Consider the following 16,621-nt stretch of genomic DNA (forward strand, 5'->3'; position numbering starts at 1 on the left):
TTGCATGTGTTTGCAGACTAGTGAATGCCAGCTAGGAGGTAATTCAACTTGCCACACCTACATGCAAATAGAATGAATATAGGCAGTGGTTGAACAAATAGACACCTGACGTGTCTAGGTGCAGGTAGAGCATCCATGGATTCTCCTGCTGTCTACACGTTTTATATCTACTCCCCCGGCTGACCTTGGTCACTTTCACGCGTCTAACCTTTTGAGGTCATCACAATATCCAGCGTCTATTCTTCACTTCAGAACATCGGAATTGTTTCCGAAAGCTCCCAATTGGCTTCGCCACGGCCCACTTGAACGTGGGTATATGATGTCACCACCTCAGTCAAATCTTGATAACTTATCCTTTGTCCTCGATCTGAGCGCCGACTAATTTACTGATACGTTAGCAGAGTCCCAGAGTTAAGGTGTGCGAGAAAGTAACCAACTTCGAAGGATTCTGGTATGTGGTGATATCAGTGAAATTCATGTTATGAAGCTCAGGCTGTATCGCGAGTGGTTTTGTTTGCGAAACTTTCCAAGAGGTTCTGTCATGTCTGATCCGGCCTTGGGGGCCTCAGATGAGCTGGACGATACGGCCAATGACGTATCGGAGGGCTTTACTATAAAAAGGGCCTTTTCACAATTCGTCATGGGACACTCATTCACCAATTTCAAACTTCCCACACCAAACTTATTTTCTTGACGATTTCACATAATGCCTATTAAATTCACCGTGTATAAGGGTTCCAAGGAGGGAATCCAACAGGCGGAGACCGAGCGACAAGACCTTAAATCCGACGACGTACTCGTGCGCATTACCCACTCTGGTGTTTGTGGGACTGATGTTCATTACCAAGGCGCCGACATGGCACTCGGTCATGAAGGGACCGGTGTGGTAGAGGCGACCGGTCCTGACGCGCATCTCTTGAAGAAAGGCGACCGTGTGGGCTGGGGTTATGAACACGACTGTTGCGGCCACTGCAAGCAATGCCTCACCGGTTGGGAAACACTGTGTCGTGAGCGCAAGATGTACGGCGACGCCAACCTCGACCAGGGGTCTTTCGGCACACATGCCGTGTGGCGTGAGGCCTTTTTGTTCAAGGTTCCCGATAATATGAGCAACGAAGACGCCGCTCCTTTGATGTGTGGTGGATCGACTGTTTTCAACGCTCTTCACGTGGCACAAGTTCGTCCGACGGCTCGCGTCGGTATAGTTGGTGTTGGTGGTCTGGGACACCTGGCTATCCAGTTTGCTGCCAAGATGGGCTGTCAAGTCGTGGTGTTCTCGGGCACAGATAGTAAGAAGGAGGAAGCGATCAAGCTAGGAGCCGTCGAATTCTATGCAACCAAGGGTGTGAAAGACTTGAAGATCTCAGCCCCCATCGATAACCTCATTGTGACAACCAGCAGCCAGCCAGATTGGCAACTCTACCTGAACGTCATGGCACCCAATGGTATCATTTCGCCGCTCTCCGTAGATGCCAACGATCTCAAGATCCCGTACATGCCATTGCTTGCGAATGGTCTTCGGGTGCAAGGAGGCATCGTGTCCTCAAGACAAGTCCATCGAGATATGCTCGCATTTGCCGCATTCCATGGCATCAAACCCATCAAGATGACCTTCCCTCTGACACGGGATGGCGTGAAACAAAGTCTTCAAACCCTGGAAGAAGGCAAAATGCGTTACCGCGGAGTTCTGGTGGCTGAGACATAGAGTTTTGTCGTTTTGAGGTGTTGGGTTGTATGCTGTTGGAATATTGGGCGTCTGTATCCAACTCTGAAAATCAGTAAACATATTGCAGTGTTCAATCACCAAACGCCTCTTGTATTTGACATATACAGGCCGAGGAAAGGGGACAAGGAATGAACAGGGAGAAGAATAGAAAAGGAGGAGAAACCAACGTTGACATTCAACTGAGGACCTTGACAGATGAGTAGATTGAGATTTGTTGGACTACCAACGTCATAGATTTCTACGGGCTTTGATCACTGTACGCTACAACGTGGTCCTAGAGATGGCTTTGAACTGGTTTGTCTTTTCCATCACGAGAATCAGCAGGAGGAAGGCGAGGGACAGACAGCCCCAATTGTTTTGCAGCTTCCTGCACGGCCCAAATGCCAGTCACAAAGGAGCAAGGCCTCCAGCATAACCAAGGTTGCTGAAATCACCAGCATCCACGCCTACTGCTAGCAAGCCTGGAATGATGGAGTTATCGGAGGTTAGCGCGTGCCCTTGTGAGTCGATCGCATCCCACCGTAGGTGAAGGTGATACTGATAAATATTAGCAGAATGGCTGAGCTTGGGACATTAACATACGATGGCTGAACCTGTATGGCATAAGACGGACCTTTACCATCCTCCAAAGGTGCAGGACGCGGTCCACCATGGCCAACGGGGACGTCCAAGGAGATGCGCTTGTGCCTCAAACGCATCACTTGATCATACTGCTCGAGGGTTCATCTTGCCTGCACATCATCCAACCCCACTGATGAATAATCTTCACCAAGTCATTTAGCGTTGATGCCTTTCCCACGTTACAGACGTGGTTGCGCGCTTTTTGCAGTCGATCAACATCGCCAGCATTGGGGAACTACTCACCCACGCAGTGTCGGAGGCGGGTTTCCTCGCTAGATGAGAGAGCCAGGCCAGATGGTAATTTTGCTTTGGTGCATATTCACATACTTGAACAATATAAACCCACGACGCCTTTCCTGCTTGGCAAGATATTGGTTGATAATTTCATCTCCTGTTGTTTCATCTGCAGACCGTCGGCCAGCTTCGTTTATCAACAGGCGATGCTTGCTTTCTATGCAGTTGTCATGTATCTGGATGTGTTCACTCGGGATCTGGGCTTACGATATTGGGCAAGTGGAAGATAATCCTTCGGGTCCACGTCCTCAGCCCCGAGTGGAGCTGGCAGTAGATGGCCATAATAAGTATTCATACCTCTGCTAGTTCCGGCACCAGATTCAATGGCCATATTGAGCGCACGAAGATGTTATCTCCGCCTTGTCCTACATACCTTGTAATATCTGGAGAACCTTGGGAGTCCACCAGTGGCCAAGACGACCAATTCAGCTTGAACCTCATAGTATGTAGATGGTGAATTGGGTGTAACCTGACAAGTGATGGCACCTATCACAGTCGATCCAGGCACCCCAGGCCCTTTCTGGATTAACCTAAGCACCGAAGTGTTTGTGAAAAGCGCATTTGCGTGGCTCGACCTGATACGATTTTGATGGAGATCGTGAAGATGGGAATTTTGATTGGAAACCCGATACCTATACCCCTTTACCCACTGTGACTTTGGCAATTCAAATGATTGCCACGTTGTACCTATTGTCATGATGCCATCGAAGCGCTTTGCCGTAGGCACTCCGTTGTCACGCATCCACTGCACTGCCGACAGGTAATTTTTCATCCATGCTTTTTGTAGAATAACATCTCCTGGTAGGACCCAATATCTCAACTTATCATATGTTTGGGGTCCCCAGCTATCCGTCGGTATTGTCAAAAGGGATCCTTGTTCTCCAGACTAGTTCAATTACCTACAACATTCCCGCGGGATAATTCGATGGGCCACCAATCTCCGTTTGTTTCTCGGCAATCAATGTTTTAGCTCCTGCTTCTGTTGCGAAAGCAGCACATGCCATCCCAGACATTCCTCCCCCGTAGACCAGAACACCCACGTTGATAGTCTCCATTTTGAGCCTGATCGGATTCAGGACGCCTGGCAGCAGCAAGACCAAATTGTTTGGTCTTTCACATAAAGTGCAGGGCTCCGGCAATCATTCATTTCAATCTTCAAGTCTTATAGTGTTTTTCTAAGACTTTCCGGTCATTAGGTTTGCTCATACCTCGATCCGGTTCCAAGTCAAATGGTCGGTGGTCCACATAAGTGATTACGTCGTGGCGTATATATACACAGCAACACATAACCACTGTACGCGGGTATAGGTATACAGGGATAACGCGGCTAAACATATTACTATCTGTTCTGGACTAGCACTCCACTGCCTCTTTCACTTCTCCTTTCCCTGACTACTCGTACTATGTACATATCACGTGATCCATCTCCCGCCCCACCCGGCCATGCGTAGACTACTTCATCACTCTCGAGACTTCAACTCTCCTTCAAAGTGTCTGGATTTCTCCAGTTTGTCTCTCTGATTAATGGCGTCTCTATCTGTGTGAATTGCTACTATCGGCCAAAACTCGGCGCCACAGCTGTCCACTTGCCGTATTGCCGTTGACAGGGTGCCGTCACGAGCCGAAGAGCCGAGATCAGCGTCCCCAGATGCTTCTTGCTTATTACTTGAGTTCCGTCTTTAGAACTGGTAAATTTTTTGATTGCACTATATATTTAATGGTTACAATGCACTAGCTGCACCATATTGACGATGACTTTCTTGTTTGGCCGACACCGTTCACAATCAGATGCAGCATCTGCCCGCGAGGAGCCCGGGATGCTCAGACGCTCTCTCTCGCATCAAGACCCGTGCTCTGAAGGAAGATTCCGAAGTCTTTTCCGAAAGAGCAGCGATGGTCTGAGGCCGGAAGCTCATGTAAGACGGCGAACCTTTCCACCCGGGCATGTCACTGATGGTGAGCAAGGGGAATGAAAAGTCTACTTCAGCTGAGGCGCCTACGGTGCACAAACAACGACGTGACAGTGGCAAACATGGTAGCAATAAAGATCTTTCTCGCAACTCTCCTCGCGGCCAGTCACCCACAACACCGGACCACTCTGAGCCCAAGCAGCCAGGGAATATTCAAGATCTCCTCGAATATAGACTTGATAACTCGAGCAGAGAAAGAAAAAAGTCAAATACAACTAAATCTAGACTTCAGGACGAATCAGTATTCACGAAAGAAGATGTGAAGATAATCCTATCTGGGGCGCCTCACTTTCTTTTGGAGAAGGGCAAACACGGGCGATGGTATCCTCAGGTGATCTTCCCCTGGGACGAACAGAACCCAATAGTCCAACATCTCTGGGATCGCAAGCCATTACCGCATGCTTCCTTTACTCTGAGCACACTCCACGCTCATCTACCGGTTCCGGATGACTGGGCCGTGAAAGGTGGCGTGCCTATTCGGGGTTACGACTGGCGCCGAACAGGCGCTACCAACAGGGCTACCTTTGATGTTGGGATATTTGAAGTCCCGAACATGTTGTCTAACAACGGGAAGGAGCCCGGTACCGTTGGCTTTCGGCATTTTCTTGAACTGTCCGTCGCGGACGCCATTCGATATACGGGCCCCGAAGAGCCCAGACAATCACCATATTTGCGGCGAGTTTCAGCCTTGCCAGCAATGGAAGCATTCGATCTGATGGAGGGGTACAACAAACCCTATTCCCAATGTCAAAGCGGCGCCGTCTATGATCGTCACCAGCTCATCTGTGGCGGACCTCTGGCCTGGAAGCGCATTGGAGTGCGAGATATCAGTGTTAGGTCTCTCGTACAACGGCTGGATCATTTACGGCAGTTTCGACAAGACATGCTCCGAGAGGGATCGAGGAAGACAATTTTGGACATTGAGACACCGCATGAGTTACATGACTCTTTGCATACTCGCTTTCTTTACCCTCACCCGCCACCTGCCGACATCCTGGCTGGCCATCCTTATAGCATCAAATCTCAGATCAAGACATTGGTCATTGTGTTGAAGACCCCGGGTGCATGGATCGACTTCAGCATGCCTGAATGGCGTTTTCGGGCTGGGCAGGTTCTATGGGAAGCTTTACTACAAGGTGATAGCGATTGTCTAGAGCCTGGGTCAAGCGGTGACCGAGAGCCACGGGAGGATTTGATCAAGTCTGGAATGGAGCGAAAGTGGTTGATGATCCAAATGCTTCTCTCTGCAGAGTTACTTCTTCGATTGGATGCTTTTGTTCGTGTTGGCATGTTACATGATCCGCATGGGGGTCAAGTCACAATACACGAACTTGACCAATTCGACAAGCTGCGTGAAGGGAAGGTCAACTGGGATTTGATTGTTGTGCGTCGGTTCCTTGACAGTCTGGATATCACTTGCGCATCATCGGAATCACAGTCAGCTCCAGATGCTTCTTCGTCACCCTCTTCGGCCAGCAAATCACCTGAGAAAGGTCGTCACTTTTCCTTCATTGATGCTCTCACTCGACGCAGGTCGTCTCCGGTTGCGAGTCTGCAGTCTGCCTGGGACTGTCAACTAAGCTCATCGCACGTCCGACAACAGTTGGAGGGACTATATGTTTTCGCTGAAAATATTGGATGGCCAAACATCGATGCCTTGAAAGCTGCAATGAACTTTAAGCTAGGTGACGCAGAAAACCCGATCCTTCCAGCCTTGGTCGTTGATGATAGGGGGGCGAAACTTATATCCAGTGGGAGCTCACTGGCCAAGGGGGATATGTACCCCCGGAAACCCTGCCGCCGACGCGTGAAGCTCCATAGCTCTGGCGATTCACAATCTAAAGCCCTAGGCTGGGTTTCGCGCACTTGGCTATCTGGATTTGTGATCCCCGGTGAGGGGATCAGTCATCTTCTCATGGCTACACTGCTAGAGAATGATGCTGATGCGCTAGAGCAGCTGGGTCTCGTTGCTAATATCTACGGTGGGTTTGTTTATGGCGGACGCAGTTGGTGGAGCAAGGCATGTATCGTTGGGCGCGTTCTGTCTAGTTCAACAGGAGCCAAGACATGCATGGGGTGGATCAGCAGCGACATGCTTCCCCGCGATAAAACTACGCTGGAAATACTTGGGCGTGGTTGGTTTGAATTCCCTGTTAAGCAGGTACCGCAAATTTCGAGTAGGCCTCGAATCAAGCAGGGAGCTAAGCTTGCAATAGAATCCTCACCGTTGGGCGTGGGAGATATCACGGCAGAGGCCTTTACACTTCCAGTGGAAGAACCCGAGTCAAGCGCAACATCCAATGACCGAGTAAAGTTGTTGAGTCTATCGGTCAATGGTGTCGGGTCTCCATGCGACGACGGGAAGACCATTACGCCTGCGGACGAGGCAACTGTGTCATTCTCCATCGATGAAGCAGAAGGCGCAAGGAGCTCAACTACTATCTCTTTTGCCCTCAAGTACAATGTACGCTTCGTTTCCGCCCACGAGTGTCGTGTGCCATTGGGTGTCGCCGCCAGAAACTACCTCGACCGAGAGCACGTGGAAGGGCGAGAGCCTACAAAGCTGCACGAGTCGAAATGGACGCGCCTGCCAGGTCATCCACTGCACCGCTCCTATTCATACAAGTATATCCCGCTTGCTTGTCTCTCGAACACCTCGGCGCCGCAGCCGACGCGATCATCGCAAGATGCCGAGGCTCCTCCCACCCCAGAGATCATCATAATCGATGCGCGAGGCAGCCGAGACAAGGAAACGTTCGTTCGGGCATGGTGTGCTTCTGTCGGGTGTCATGCGATCATCAGTCGATCCGGACGGACATGCGTCGCGTGTTGTATCAGGCAAGCGAGGGCGGTAGATGTTCCGGTCGTGGTGCGCGTGAGCGTCTAGGGTGACATCGGCTATCTGATGGGCTGTAGATAGATTAAATCATGTCTCAGTAGTATGTAGTACATATTAGCCGGGTATTAATGTTATCGCGGTCGTCAAAATGAGCCCCTAGTGAAGAGGCAAGTAATTTTGCTCTCATGACAGGCACTTTAGGGCTCAGCCGGAGCTTTTGACAAGCTCAGGGCACACAGAGCGTATAATCGCGCATCCCAGGTCATTGGAGTTGAATGAGTCCGCGGTTGGAAACGCCACCTTTTTTGGGGCCGGAAAAGCGTTTGATAGTCTTCTCACCGGGAAAGCCGTGGGGGAAAGGGGATCCAAGCGGTTTTTTGGTCGGAAAAGCCAGTGGAATGCCTGCGCCAGAGAAAAAAAATAAAATAAACAAAAAATTACAACAAATACCACCTTCCTTTTCGCCTCTCAAACCAAAAAAGAAAATTACGCGAATCACGATAAGGGAGGACCCCAGAGAGATATTTTCTTGGGAGGACGCGTAAGGTAGGTTGCAAGTTAAAAAGGATTGACCCATGAGCAGCCGAGAGTGCCCCCAATGGAGTCAAGGGCCCGAAGATGGTGAAACAGCCGGACCAGACAGAGGAGGCCAGTGACGTCCCTGCATTGATACTCCATCAGATCTCTACAGTTTATTAGATTTAGGAAGTGTTCTCCGTTCAAACATGTCTCAGTCCGATGTCTTGTCACAGTATGTTAACATTAGTTCCAGTTTATACGGAGTATGCGGCATATATAAGTCCTTACAACTACAGTAATCCGGAACTAAGCCTTGCTCCTAACTGAACCCCTCCCCGGGATGCAGGATGCAGGATGCAGGGCCGGAGAAGACCGTCTAAAACAGCACTTAGCCCGGAATGCCACGCGACATACGGAGTATAGGGCAGAGTATCGGACAACTTCCTTCAGAAACCTCACTGCGAATGGCCTTTACAGGATACAAAGGCGCCACTGCGGAGCTCGGCACTTGAGAAATTTGGCAGGAGAGAACATGGCTGCCTGCTAATCCTAGATTGGCATAGTTGAGATCGATTGAAATACAAAATCATCATACAGTTGGAATATCTGCACAAGTCCAATAGCTCCAGCCGAGTAGTCTTCTAGAAGGCAATCAGAAATTCCATGTGAGGATGCCTCTATCCACCGATGGATTCTTGGCTCGCGAGATCAGAAACCGAGATCGTGCTCAGCCCTGGACCCTTGTTTCACTTTAAACAATTGGCTCGATCGACGACGACGCGACGCCGTTGAAGCGTTATCTAATCGCTCAACTAAAGCCGATTACAACGGACATGCATGCTATTCTCGTACATTGGTCTTATGAGTGCGGAGTCGCCTGCCTCGCGCTAGTGCGAGATCTATCGCAGTTGACATTCGCCGCGTCACGATACATGTGTACAGACGCACCCCAACCCCAAAGAGTCTCTGATCTAAGGCCCAATGGGATCGGCTCCTGACCATTGTACAAGACGTACAAGACCCGTGCTTCGTCGATCTTTGACCAGAGCGTGCTGTGCTGCGGGGCTGAAGCATATGTAGTTTCTTCGCAAAAAGGCGGTCGAGCCATTCCCTTGGGTACAGAAGGGCAGTGTATAGCATGGACATGCTCCAGTCTACATGGGCCTCCTGTACATGTACGGACATTGGTAGGAGAACCAGCGTCAGAGAGCCAGTACAAGTGATCGGTGGCGTCTATTGGCATTGAGGGGAATTTGTTGACGTGGTACACCCGTATAACCTGAAGATCGTAGTCCACTGTGTATTACATACTCCATACATCTGAACATTCCCCAAGCCACGCTGGTGACACGTTTTCTCTTGGGATCATCGCCACCCCTTTTTTTTTCTTTTTTTCTTTTTTTGCCTGGATACTGTAGAACGACCACATGGACCCCATCGCTGATCTCTTGACCCGTTTCCCCCTTTAGTGGGATCTCGTAGAACCATGCATATGAGGCTTTAGTAGACAAAACTCGATGAGCCTAAATGCCAAGACCCTATCTGTAACGCGCTACCACCGTCGAGACGATCCTTAATTAAACCTTGACCAGCCCCACATTTAGGATGAGATCGCTTCTGATTCTTACTGTGTAGGGCGTGTCTTGAGGCTTTCGGACTGATATCCTACTCGGGTGTAGTTCAGGGCTGTGTAGCTGCAGTTATGTCATCGGTTTTCTACCGACCTATACTCTGAACAGATTGGCTTTGAGGGCTTTCACAAGGACCACGTACTCCGTAGAAATTGAATACGGTAGTGAAACAGTAATTATAATATTAAGATTGACCTGATTGACTTACTAGAGGTTTTCCATCCAAGGGACGCCATGGGGGGATCCCTGACTAAGAATGTTCGCGGTCTCTCATTGGTGAGCCAACCGATTTCCATGGGATCTTCTGGGCAGTTTTCTGGGCAGTTTTCTGGGCAGTTTTCTTGTTTGCTGGAGAAATGTGGCGGAAGATGTCATTTTATTGAAGCCAAATTAGGATTAAGCTACCGGCTACGCAAAGAGGCAAATAAGGGGCAAAATTTTAAGGGAAAATCCACGAGAAACAACTGTCGAGAACACAATGAAAAAAGAAATGAAGGGAAAAGCCGAATACCTACGGTTTTCTCGGGTAAGACCTGATACACATCAGCCGTGGACCCTGAATCTGTTTTTAGAACCAATCAACCAGTGGTTCGTTTCAGTCTGGTTATGCGATTGCGAAATTTCTACTGTGGTCTTCCAGAAGGCCAGGGCATAATTCTCAAGTTACAGTACATTCGCCTTCCAGAAGCCCTCAAGGTTCTCGGGATCATCCTCTGAAATGACCACAGACAGAAGGTTTCTTTTGGGCCAATGGAGCCTCGGAATAAAGAGCTTATTGGTTGCAGGTGCCGACCTAAGCTCGCATCGCCAATCATTTGGCTGGAACTCGAAGGAAGTATTCCCCAGTTCATCAAGGATTGACAGGTATCTCTCCTGGGCCTAAGCCCAACTGGTACATTATGAGCGGCCACCATCCAATACCCACACTCCCCACTGTGTCAGGGTTCCCAGACCATGGTTCCTTGCCTCGACCTCATTTGATGAGTTGGGTCTGGTACGCAATCAGGGGCGTTGAACAGTTACCTAATCAAGATATGTTCCTAGGGAATCACTCTGACGATGACAGGATTTAAAAAGGAACATGGAAACATGGAAATAACGACATAAGGAACACAGAGAAATTTCCCCTCTTTCGTAAAGGACAGAACTACTTCAATAGGTTCAATCTAAGGTTGAAGGTTAAGGGAAAGTTGTCGGGGCCCCCTGAACTGATCATCGAATGTGGTCCATTGACAATGACCTGCAGTCGATTTGGGCTAAGTCGATACATCCGAGTTAGTCTTAGTATGCAGAGCCACCTTGTTCCACGTACGGTGGGATATACTGAAAATAAAATAAAATAAAATTCAATTACAGGTAAAATAAAAAGGAAAAATCCCGAAACCAGAGGCCTAGAGAGCGTTTCACCCCGCGATTAGCTTCTGTCTCTTCAGACTATGATACATTCTCGATCTGCTCTCTTTTTCCCTTCAAACCGTTCACTTCATTCACTCCTTTGAATTGCGTTATTTTTTCTTTTTCTTTTATTTTTTTCTTCCCTTTACTAATCTCTTTCTGGTTACTATCGTTTGACTGGTCTCCCCCTAGTCTGTTTCTTCCCCGATTTCAAACTGGACCACGATAACCTTCTAGACCCTAACCCAGTCTAAAGGCCTGTCTTCCATGAACACTCTAATTATAATTATCGATTAATCGCAATAACTGGATATTTTGAGGACCTGGAAACCAATTTATCCTCGACCCGATTCTGTTGCAACACTACCACTTTACGGGCATACGACTCAGCGGGCCCTAACATACCCCCGGCTACCCTTTTCTGAAACGCGCAATATCAGCGCATGCGGATCTAGGCGTGAGGATTGGAGTATCATCCTCCGATACTACACCCCTCGGCTATCTGCTTTCTGGTGGTGTTTGCATGGCCTCGTGGGGATTGTCGCATTCGCATTCGATCACCCCTCTAGACACTTTCAGCGTGATTTCTCGCAACGCGCCCCTTTCGTTGCGCAGGGGCTATTGATGCTATTTCAACCGATATAACGACGGAACCTTGCTTGTGGGAGCTATGCCCGCAGCTGTCGACGAAATGGCATCAACACCGACATCACAAAGCGCCGCCCAGGACGCAAACGACAAAAAGCGTAATAAATTGGGGTATCACCGGACATCTGTCGCATGTGGTCAGTACCAAATTACACCCTCCTCTCTCTCTGTCGTGCGCAGATATATCGATCAAGAACGAGAAACCCTTTTCAAAGTGGCATAGCGGGCATGCAAATCGACAATTTAACTCATACATCTACAGTACATTGCCGACGACGAAAGATCCGATGCCTGGTTGCGCCAGATGACGCCGAAGGGCGCTGTGAGAACTGTATTCGGCTACGAAAGGACTGTCAATTCTTCCCCGTGGACCAGCAACCACCAATCGAAAAGAAATCACGCCCAAACTCAAGACTGGAGACCCCATCAACCGAGCGTTCGAACACTACACCAATTGCATCTTCTCCGACCAACTTGGTCCCCGATCCCGCCGAGGGCTACTATCCATATCAAACCATGCCAATGAACACTTCATCCGCGCAGGAACTTTCGCCCTACAATGTGAACATGGTTCCAACTAACCCAATGGGTCTAACACCAGGTAGGTTTGCGTCATACGCGGCATTTGTCGCATTCCACGTTATTACCAGACCAAGTTGTTAACTGACCGTTTCGAATCAGATCGGCCTTTGGGACCGGGAGACTTTGCCGGACACCAGACTATGGACGCAGGGGTCGCGTGGGACGAATTTACGACAATATCAGACCCGCACATGTTGAATACAATGGCAGCAAAGGGTCAAATGATGAACATGGCACCCAATGTGTGGAATCCTGGGAACATGTCCTCAGGGCTACCACCACCTTCGCCGATATCTGCCGCATCTCCAATGGGAAACCAAACGCCTATGAACTCAACTCCGGCCTTTGCCATGCAGCCAGATGGAACAGTCTGGCAGGTACCACCGCCACCGCCGAGAACGATGAGCTACCCCGGACAGGAAATTGGGTCAGCCTATCCCAATCAATATCATCCTCAGATGCCTCCAGAGCTGAAACGGAGGATGACAACACCCGCTCAACCTCTTTCTGCCCCGAATGCACTGGGTTCACAAGGATCTCCCGGTTCTGACATGCACACGCCCGGTTCAGTCTCCTACCCACCAGGCATGAACTACACCCAGTGGCAGGATATGAGTGCCATGCCTCCGATGGGCGTGGTGCCGTATCCCATGTACACTGGTGAGGCACAACAGCCTTACAACCCTCCAATGGGACATCCCGGGCCTCCAGGACGTTCCCCAAATTCATGAACCTCTCTTTTCTCTTCGTTTCGCTCCACTTTTACATCTCTTCTGGTTCGGATTTTGTTGCGCACATCACCTAGACGGCTTGTTTCACTTCTAAATACCCCGTGGGACATACACTCTCCCATTTCCATTTCCATTTCCATTTCCATTGGCATTCCAACTTTACTTTTTCGCCTCATACACCGTGGCGCGTCTGCTTTGCAGCTAGTCATTAGCGGGCGCAAGGGCTTTCGGATGGCATTCCCCGTGATTTCTTGTCTTTTTTCTATCATGGCATGGTTCCATCTCTTTATTTTTCCCCTGACCTTTTCAGTATCTTCCAGTGTGTTGAAGGCTCGGGTTTGTCATGCTTGCTTTTTCGTGTTTATGGCATTTTCCACCTGGTTTTATGGGGGTCCTCTTTTTCTAGCCGGTGGTATTCGGGGGAGTGAATTGTCTCATACATGTTTGAAAGGTTTTGTTTTGGATTCTCCGATAGACTTTGTTTTCTTTTCTATTCCCCCTTTTGCTACACGATTGATATATATATATATACATTCCGTGACTCCATGGCCCTTCCACTTTATCCTTTGCGGTTGCAACGGCACAGAACTGGTCGAGCGAATGGAAATTCAGTTGCAGGATTGTCCATTCTATGGCCGCGATGGACCTACAGACTATCTAGTTTGAGGCTCCAGATGCTTCCCGGGGCACGTGCCTGCCATCCTCAATTGCAGTATAGATCTTGTACATATTCCACAACAACTTGCATATTTTCATATGATTCTTGTAATTCTAGTACTGTATTCTATTCATGACTTCGGGTTCAGCTGGTCTGTATGTGTAATGCATGAAGATTCCACTTGCGGTGATGCTGTGTATATGCGAGATGCGCCCTTGCTTGGTTACCAATGATAGATCGCAGAACACTAATCCGAATAAGCACATGATGCAAATGCAAAGTGCGATTTGGTCAAATCAAGCCAACGCAAGTCAACACAAGGAGAGATGATCGTCCCTATGATCTTTTGGACTTTCCATATCTCACATGCAAGAAGGGATTGGCAAAGACAGTGGCTGCCTGAAAGTCCTAAAGGCATACAGAGGTCTGCAATGTCACGAGGCAGGAAGTGCATAAGAGTAGAGAACAAGGGGAACTGGGCCAAGGCCATTTGCAAGGAAGATATGAGATAACAATAGATCTGTAGATATAAGTTCAATGACAGCTCTAGTTGATAGGGGATAGATAAAGCAGATTCGAATATCTCCGAGGAGATCGACCGTGTACCTGTGATAACTGAGATTGAACCAATCTAAGGATCAGCATGCCAGGGACTCTCTCGAAAGGATCAGTCATAACCCCCATTTATCTCTTCAAGAGCCAAAAAGATAAGCTCATTGTCCACTGATCTGACATGTTGACGCCACTGGATCCGCATATGGGGCGGATCACCCGGAGAGCCGATGGAAGCACAAACTCTGGGGTTGAAATCTGGAGATAGCAGAGTCGCAATGGCGGTGTGGACTGCGACAGATCCAATGAGGTCTCCAGGGGTCTTATCTCAGTGAGATATGCTAGCTGGTCCCTGTTGGTTGTCTCTGGAGAGCTTCTTATCAAGATTGAGACCGTAGGTGTATATATAGCGGTGCATCCTCTTAAGGACTTGAGAAGTAAATCAAAAAGTTGTTCAGTGTCAGTTTCTTCCACTTTACCCCTTGTCTCTCGGGCAATCATCCTCCATATGGGACCGATCAACACCTTAATTCACCTTATGATTTCTGAATTTCCACATAACCGCAGGAACCGCACAGAAAAGAGGGAAATAAAAAGAGTACCTCCCCTGAAGTGGGAGGTCAAAAGGCAAAGGCACAAAAGTACCAGTCATAAGCAGTGACGCCACAGGCGGAATGATCCGGGTGAGATCTAATCCCTTAGGAGAAGACATTTCATAAGATTTGAAGACGAGAGAGTTTGGGGACGAGATAAGGTGGCAGTTCCACCGATCTACGTTGGCTATCATGACTACGGTGCATTACGCCAATGACCGTTGCCGGCTTATCTTCGGATTCCCCGGTTTAGCGTACAGAAGTGCGAAGGCCTATACTACTGCGCGAGATTGATTCGCTCTCTCCACACGGGACTACATAGCCGGACGTGGGTGGCGAGAAGGATATTAAACCCCGCGATGGGATATTGGTTCAAGTTGCCTGAGAGGAGAGGAAAAGCCGTGACGAAGAGCGGCGTATTTTTGCCTCGTACCCCGGCGATACCGATATCGGGTAATATAGGGATCTTCTCAGCCTCTCGGTGAGTCTTCACTCCGACAATACACTCTTACTTTTCATACTCTTGACCCCAGAGAGAGAGAGTGTGTGTGAGAAGTGCCTACAAAGGAGCCTAGCAGAGAGCTCAAAAAAAAAAAAAGAAAAGAAAAGAAAAGAAAAAAAGAAAAAAGAAACACAGAAGAAACACAGAAAGAAAAGAAAGATAACGAGAACAGACCAAAACACGAGAGTAGAACGGTGCTTATCTCTCGGGCTCCATCCGTGGCTCTCCGCCCCGCCCCAGTGCATGGACTGATATACTTCATATCAAATCTGATTGTACTTTCATTGCCCTTTGTTGCGCCTGATTGTGCCGTCGATCAGAGCATCTGCCTCAGTTTGAAACATTCGAGCATATGGCATGTTATTCTATAGACGCCAAGACACCAAGTCAGGGCCTCAGGACTGCAAAGTCTTCTATACTACAGACTCCACCAGCAACGAACAGTACCCACTTGGCCTTCATCTGGACACTTCCGGGGACGCTAAAGAACATGATATCTCAGCCAGTTTCAATCCCGAGCTTATGTCCGAGTCTCCAACAATGGACGATATTAGTGTACCTGCGTTTCGACGAGTCCCGACTCTCAGGAATGGGTCGGGCAAGTACATTAGTTTTGGAGTCTAGCATATGAGAGACTCGGGCCGATGATTAACTTAGATATGCCACTGAACATCTACTCCGTACTCCGTAATGCGGATACTTAGGGCCGTGCGAGGTATAGAGAAGGGCCTTCTAGACCCGAGAAAACACGGAAACCATGGCTGATTTGTGGATGAATCCCCAGACGCACGACAGAGAGGGCAAAAGTAATCAGCTATTAAACAGACGGGAGTGGCGCATGAATCATGTCCGTAAATCGGTCATTAGCCGTACGGAGGTAATACTAGGTTAGGTATTTACGAGTTTAGACATTTAGACAACATATTCCTATTCGTATTCCTATTCCTAATCCTATTCCCACTTCTACTTATATTCTATTTCTATTTCTATCTCTATTTCCTTATACTCTGGAGACTTGAAGTAGTTTATATCCGTGGACGTCCCGAGGCCCGTGTGTAGTCATCCGTTTCCGTCTCTCCCACACACTCGAACCTTGATCAATTCCTTTTCCTTCATCATCTCTCGCCTCATTCACGAGGCCCCTTCTATTCACTATTTATCCTCTGGGCATGAGCGTCTGGAGGGTCTAGCCCCCCTCCACGACTCCTGTCTTTTCATGCTAAATCTGATATTTATCCTAACCCCGGTCGTTGGCTGACGCCAATCGTCTCGCTTGGCTGCATCCGATCAACTTCCGGCAAGGGTCTCGTTTACGGCGGGTACGGGGGAATTTCAATTCAACCCACCTCTTGACCACCCC

The 16,621-nt window shown here is 48.8% G+C and overlaps 5 protein-coding genes across 5 annotated transcripts; 3 read left to right on the forward strand and 2 right to left on the reverse strand.

The window, feature by feature from the left end:
* Positions 1 to 706: 706 nt before the first annotated feature.
* Positions 707 to 1,705, forward strand: N7446_003483 (NAD(P)-dependent alcohol dehydrogenase; the record flags this gene model as incomplete). Its single annotated transcript, XM_058512232.1, has 1 exon — positions 707 to 1,705. The coding sequence occupies one exon, from the start codon at positions 707 to 709 to the stop codon at positions 1,703 to 1,705; it is 999 nt and encodes a 332-aa protein (XP_058373561.1).
* A 408-nt stretch (positions 1,706 to 2,113) lies between these two features.
* Positions 2,114 to 2,424, reverse strand: N7446_003484 (uncharacterized protein; the record flags this gene model as incomplete). The annotated part of the gene is made up of 3 exons (XM_058512233.1): positions 2,114 to 2,187; positions 2,247 to 2,263; positions 2,309 to 2,424. 3 exons carry the CDS (start codon positions 2,422 to 2,424, stop codon positions 2,114 to 2,116), a joined length of 207 nt encoding a protein of 68 aa, XP_058373562.1.
* A 566-nt stretch (positions 2,425 to 2,990) lies between these two features.
* Positions 2,991 to 3,696, reverse strand: N7446_003485 (uncharacterized protein; the record flags this gene model as incomplete). The annotated part of the gene is made up of 2 exons (XM_058512234.1): positions 2,991 to 3,486; positions 3,545 to 3,696. The coding sequence occupies 2 exons, from the start codon at positions 3,694 to 3,696 to the stop codon at positions 2,991 to 2,993; spliced, it is 648 nt and encodes a 215-aa protein (XP_058373563.1).
* A 696-nt stretch (positions 3,697 to 4,392) lies between these two features.
* Positions 4,393 to 7,498, forward strand: N7446_003486 (uncharacterized protein; the record flags this gene model as incomplete). The annotated part of the gene is made up of 2 exons (XM_058512235.1): positions 4,393 to 4,557; positions 4,607 to 7,498. The coding sequence occupies 2 exons, from the start codon at positions 4,393 to 4,395 to the stop codon at positions 7,496 to 7,498; spliced, it is 3,057 nt and encodes a 1,018-aa protein (XP_058373564.1).
* A 4,188-nt stretch (positions 7,499 to 11,686) lies between these two features.
* Positions 11,687 to 12,956, forward strand: N7446_003487 (putative C6 finger domain protein; the record flags this gene model as incomplete). Its single annotated transcript, XM_058512236.1, has 3 exons — positions 11,687 to 11,780; positions 11,906 to 12,244; positions 12,325 to 12,956. 3 exons carry the CDS (start codon positions 11,687 to 11,689, stop codon positions 12,954 to 12,956), a joined length of 1,065 nt encoding a protein of 354 aa, XP_058373565.1.
* Positions 12,957 to 16,621: the final 3,665 nt, after the last annotated feature.

Source organism: Penicillium canescens (genome assembly GCF_028828765.1).
Source record: "Penicillium canescens strain IBT 15451 chromosome Unknown utg000003l_segment0_segment0, whole genome shotgun sequence".
In the NCBI taxonomy this organism is placed as follows: Eukaryota; Fungi; Ascomycota; class Eurotiomycetes; order Eurotiales; family Aspergillaceae; genus Penicillium; species Penicillium canescens.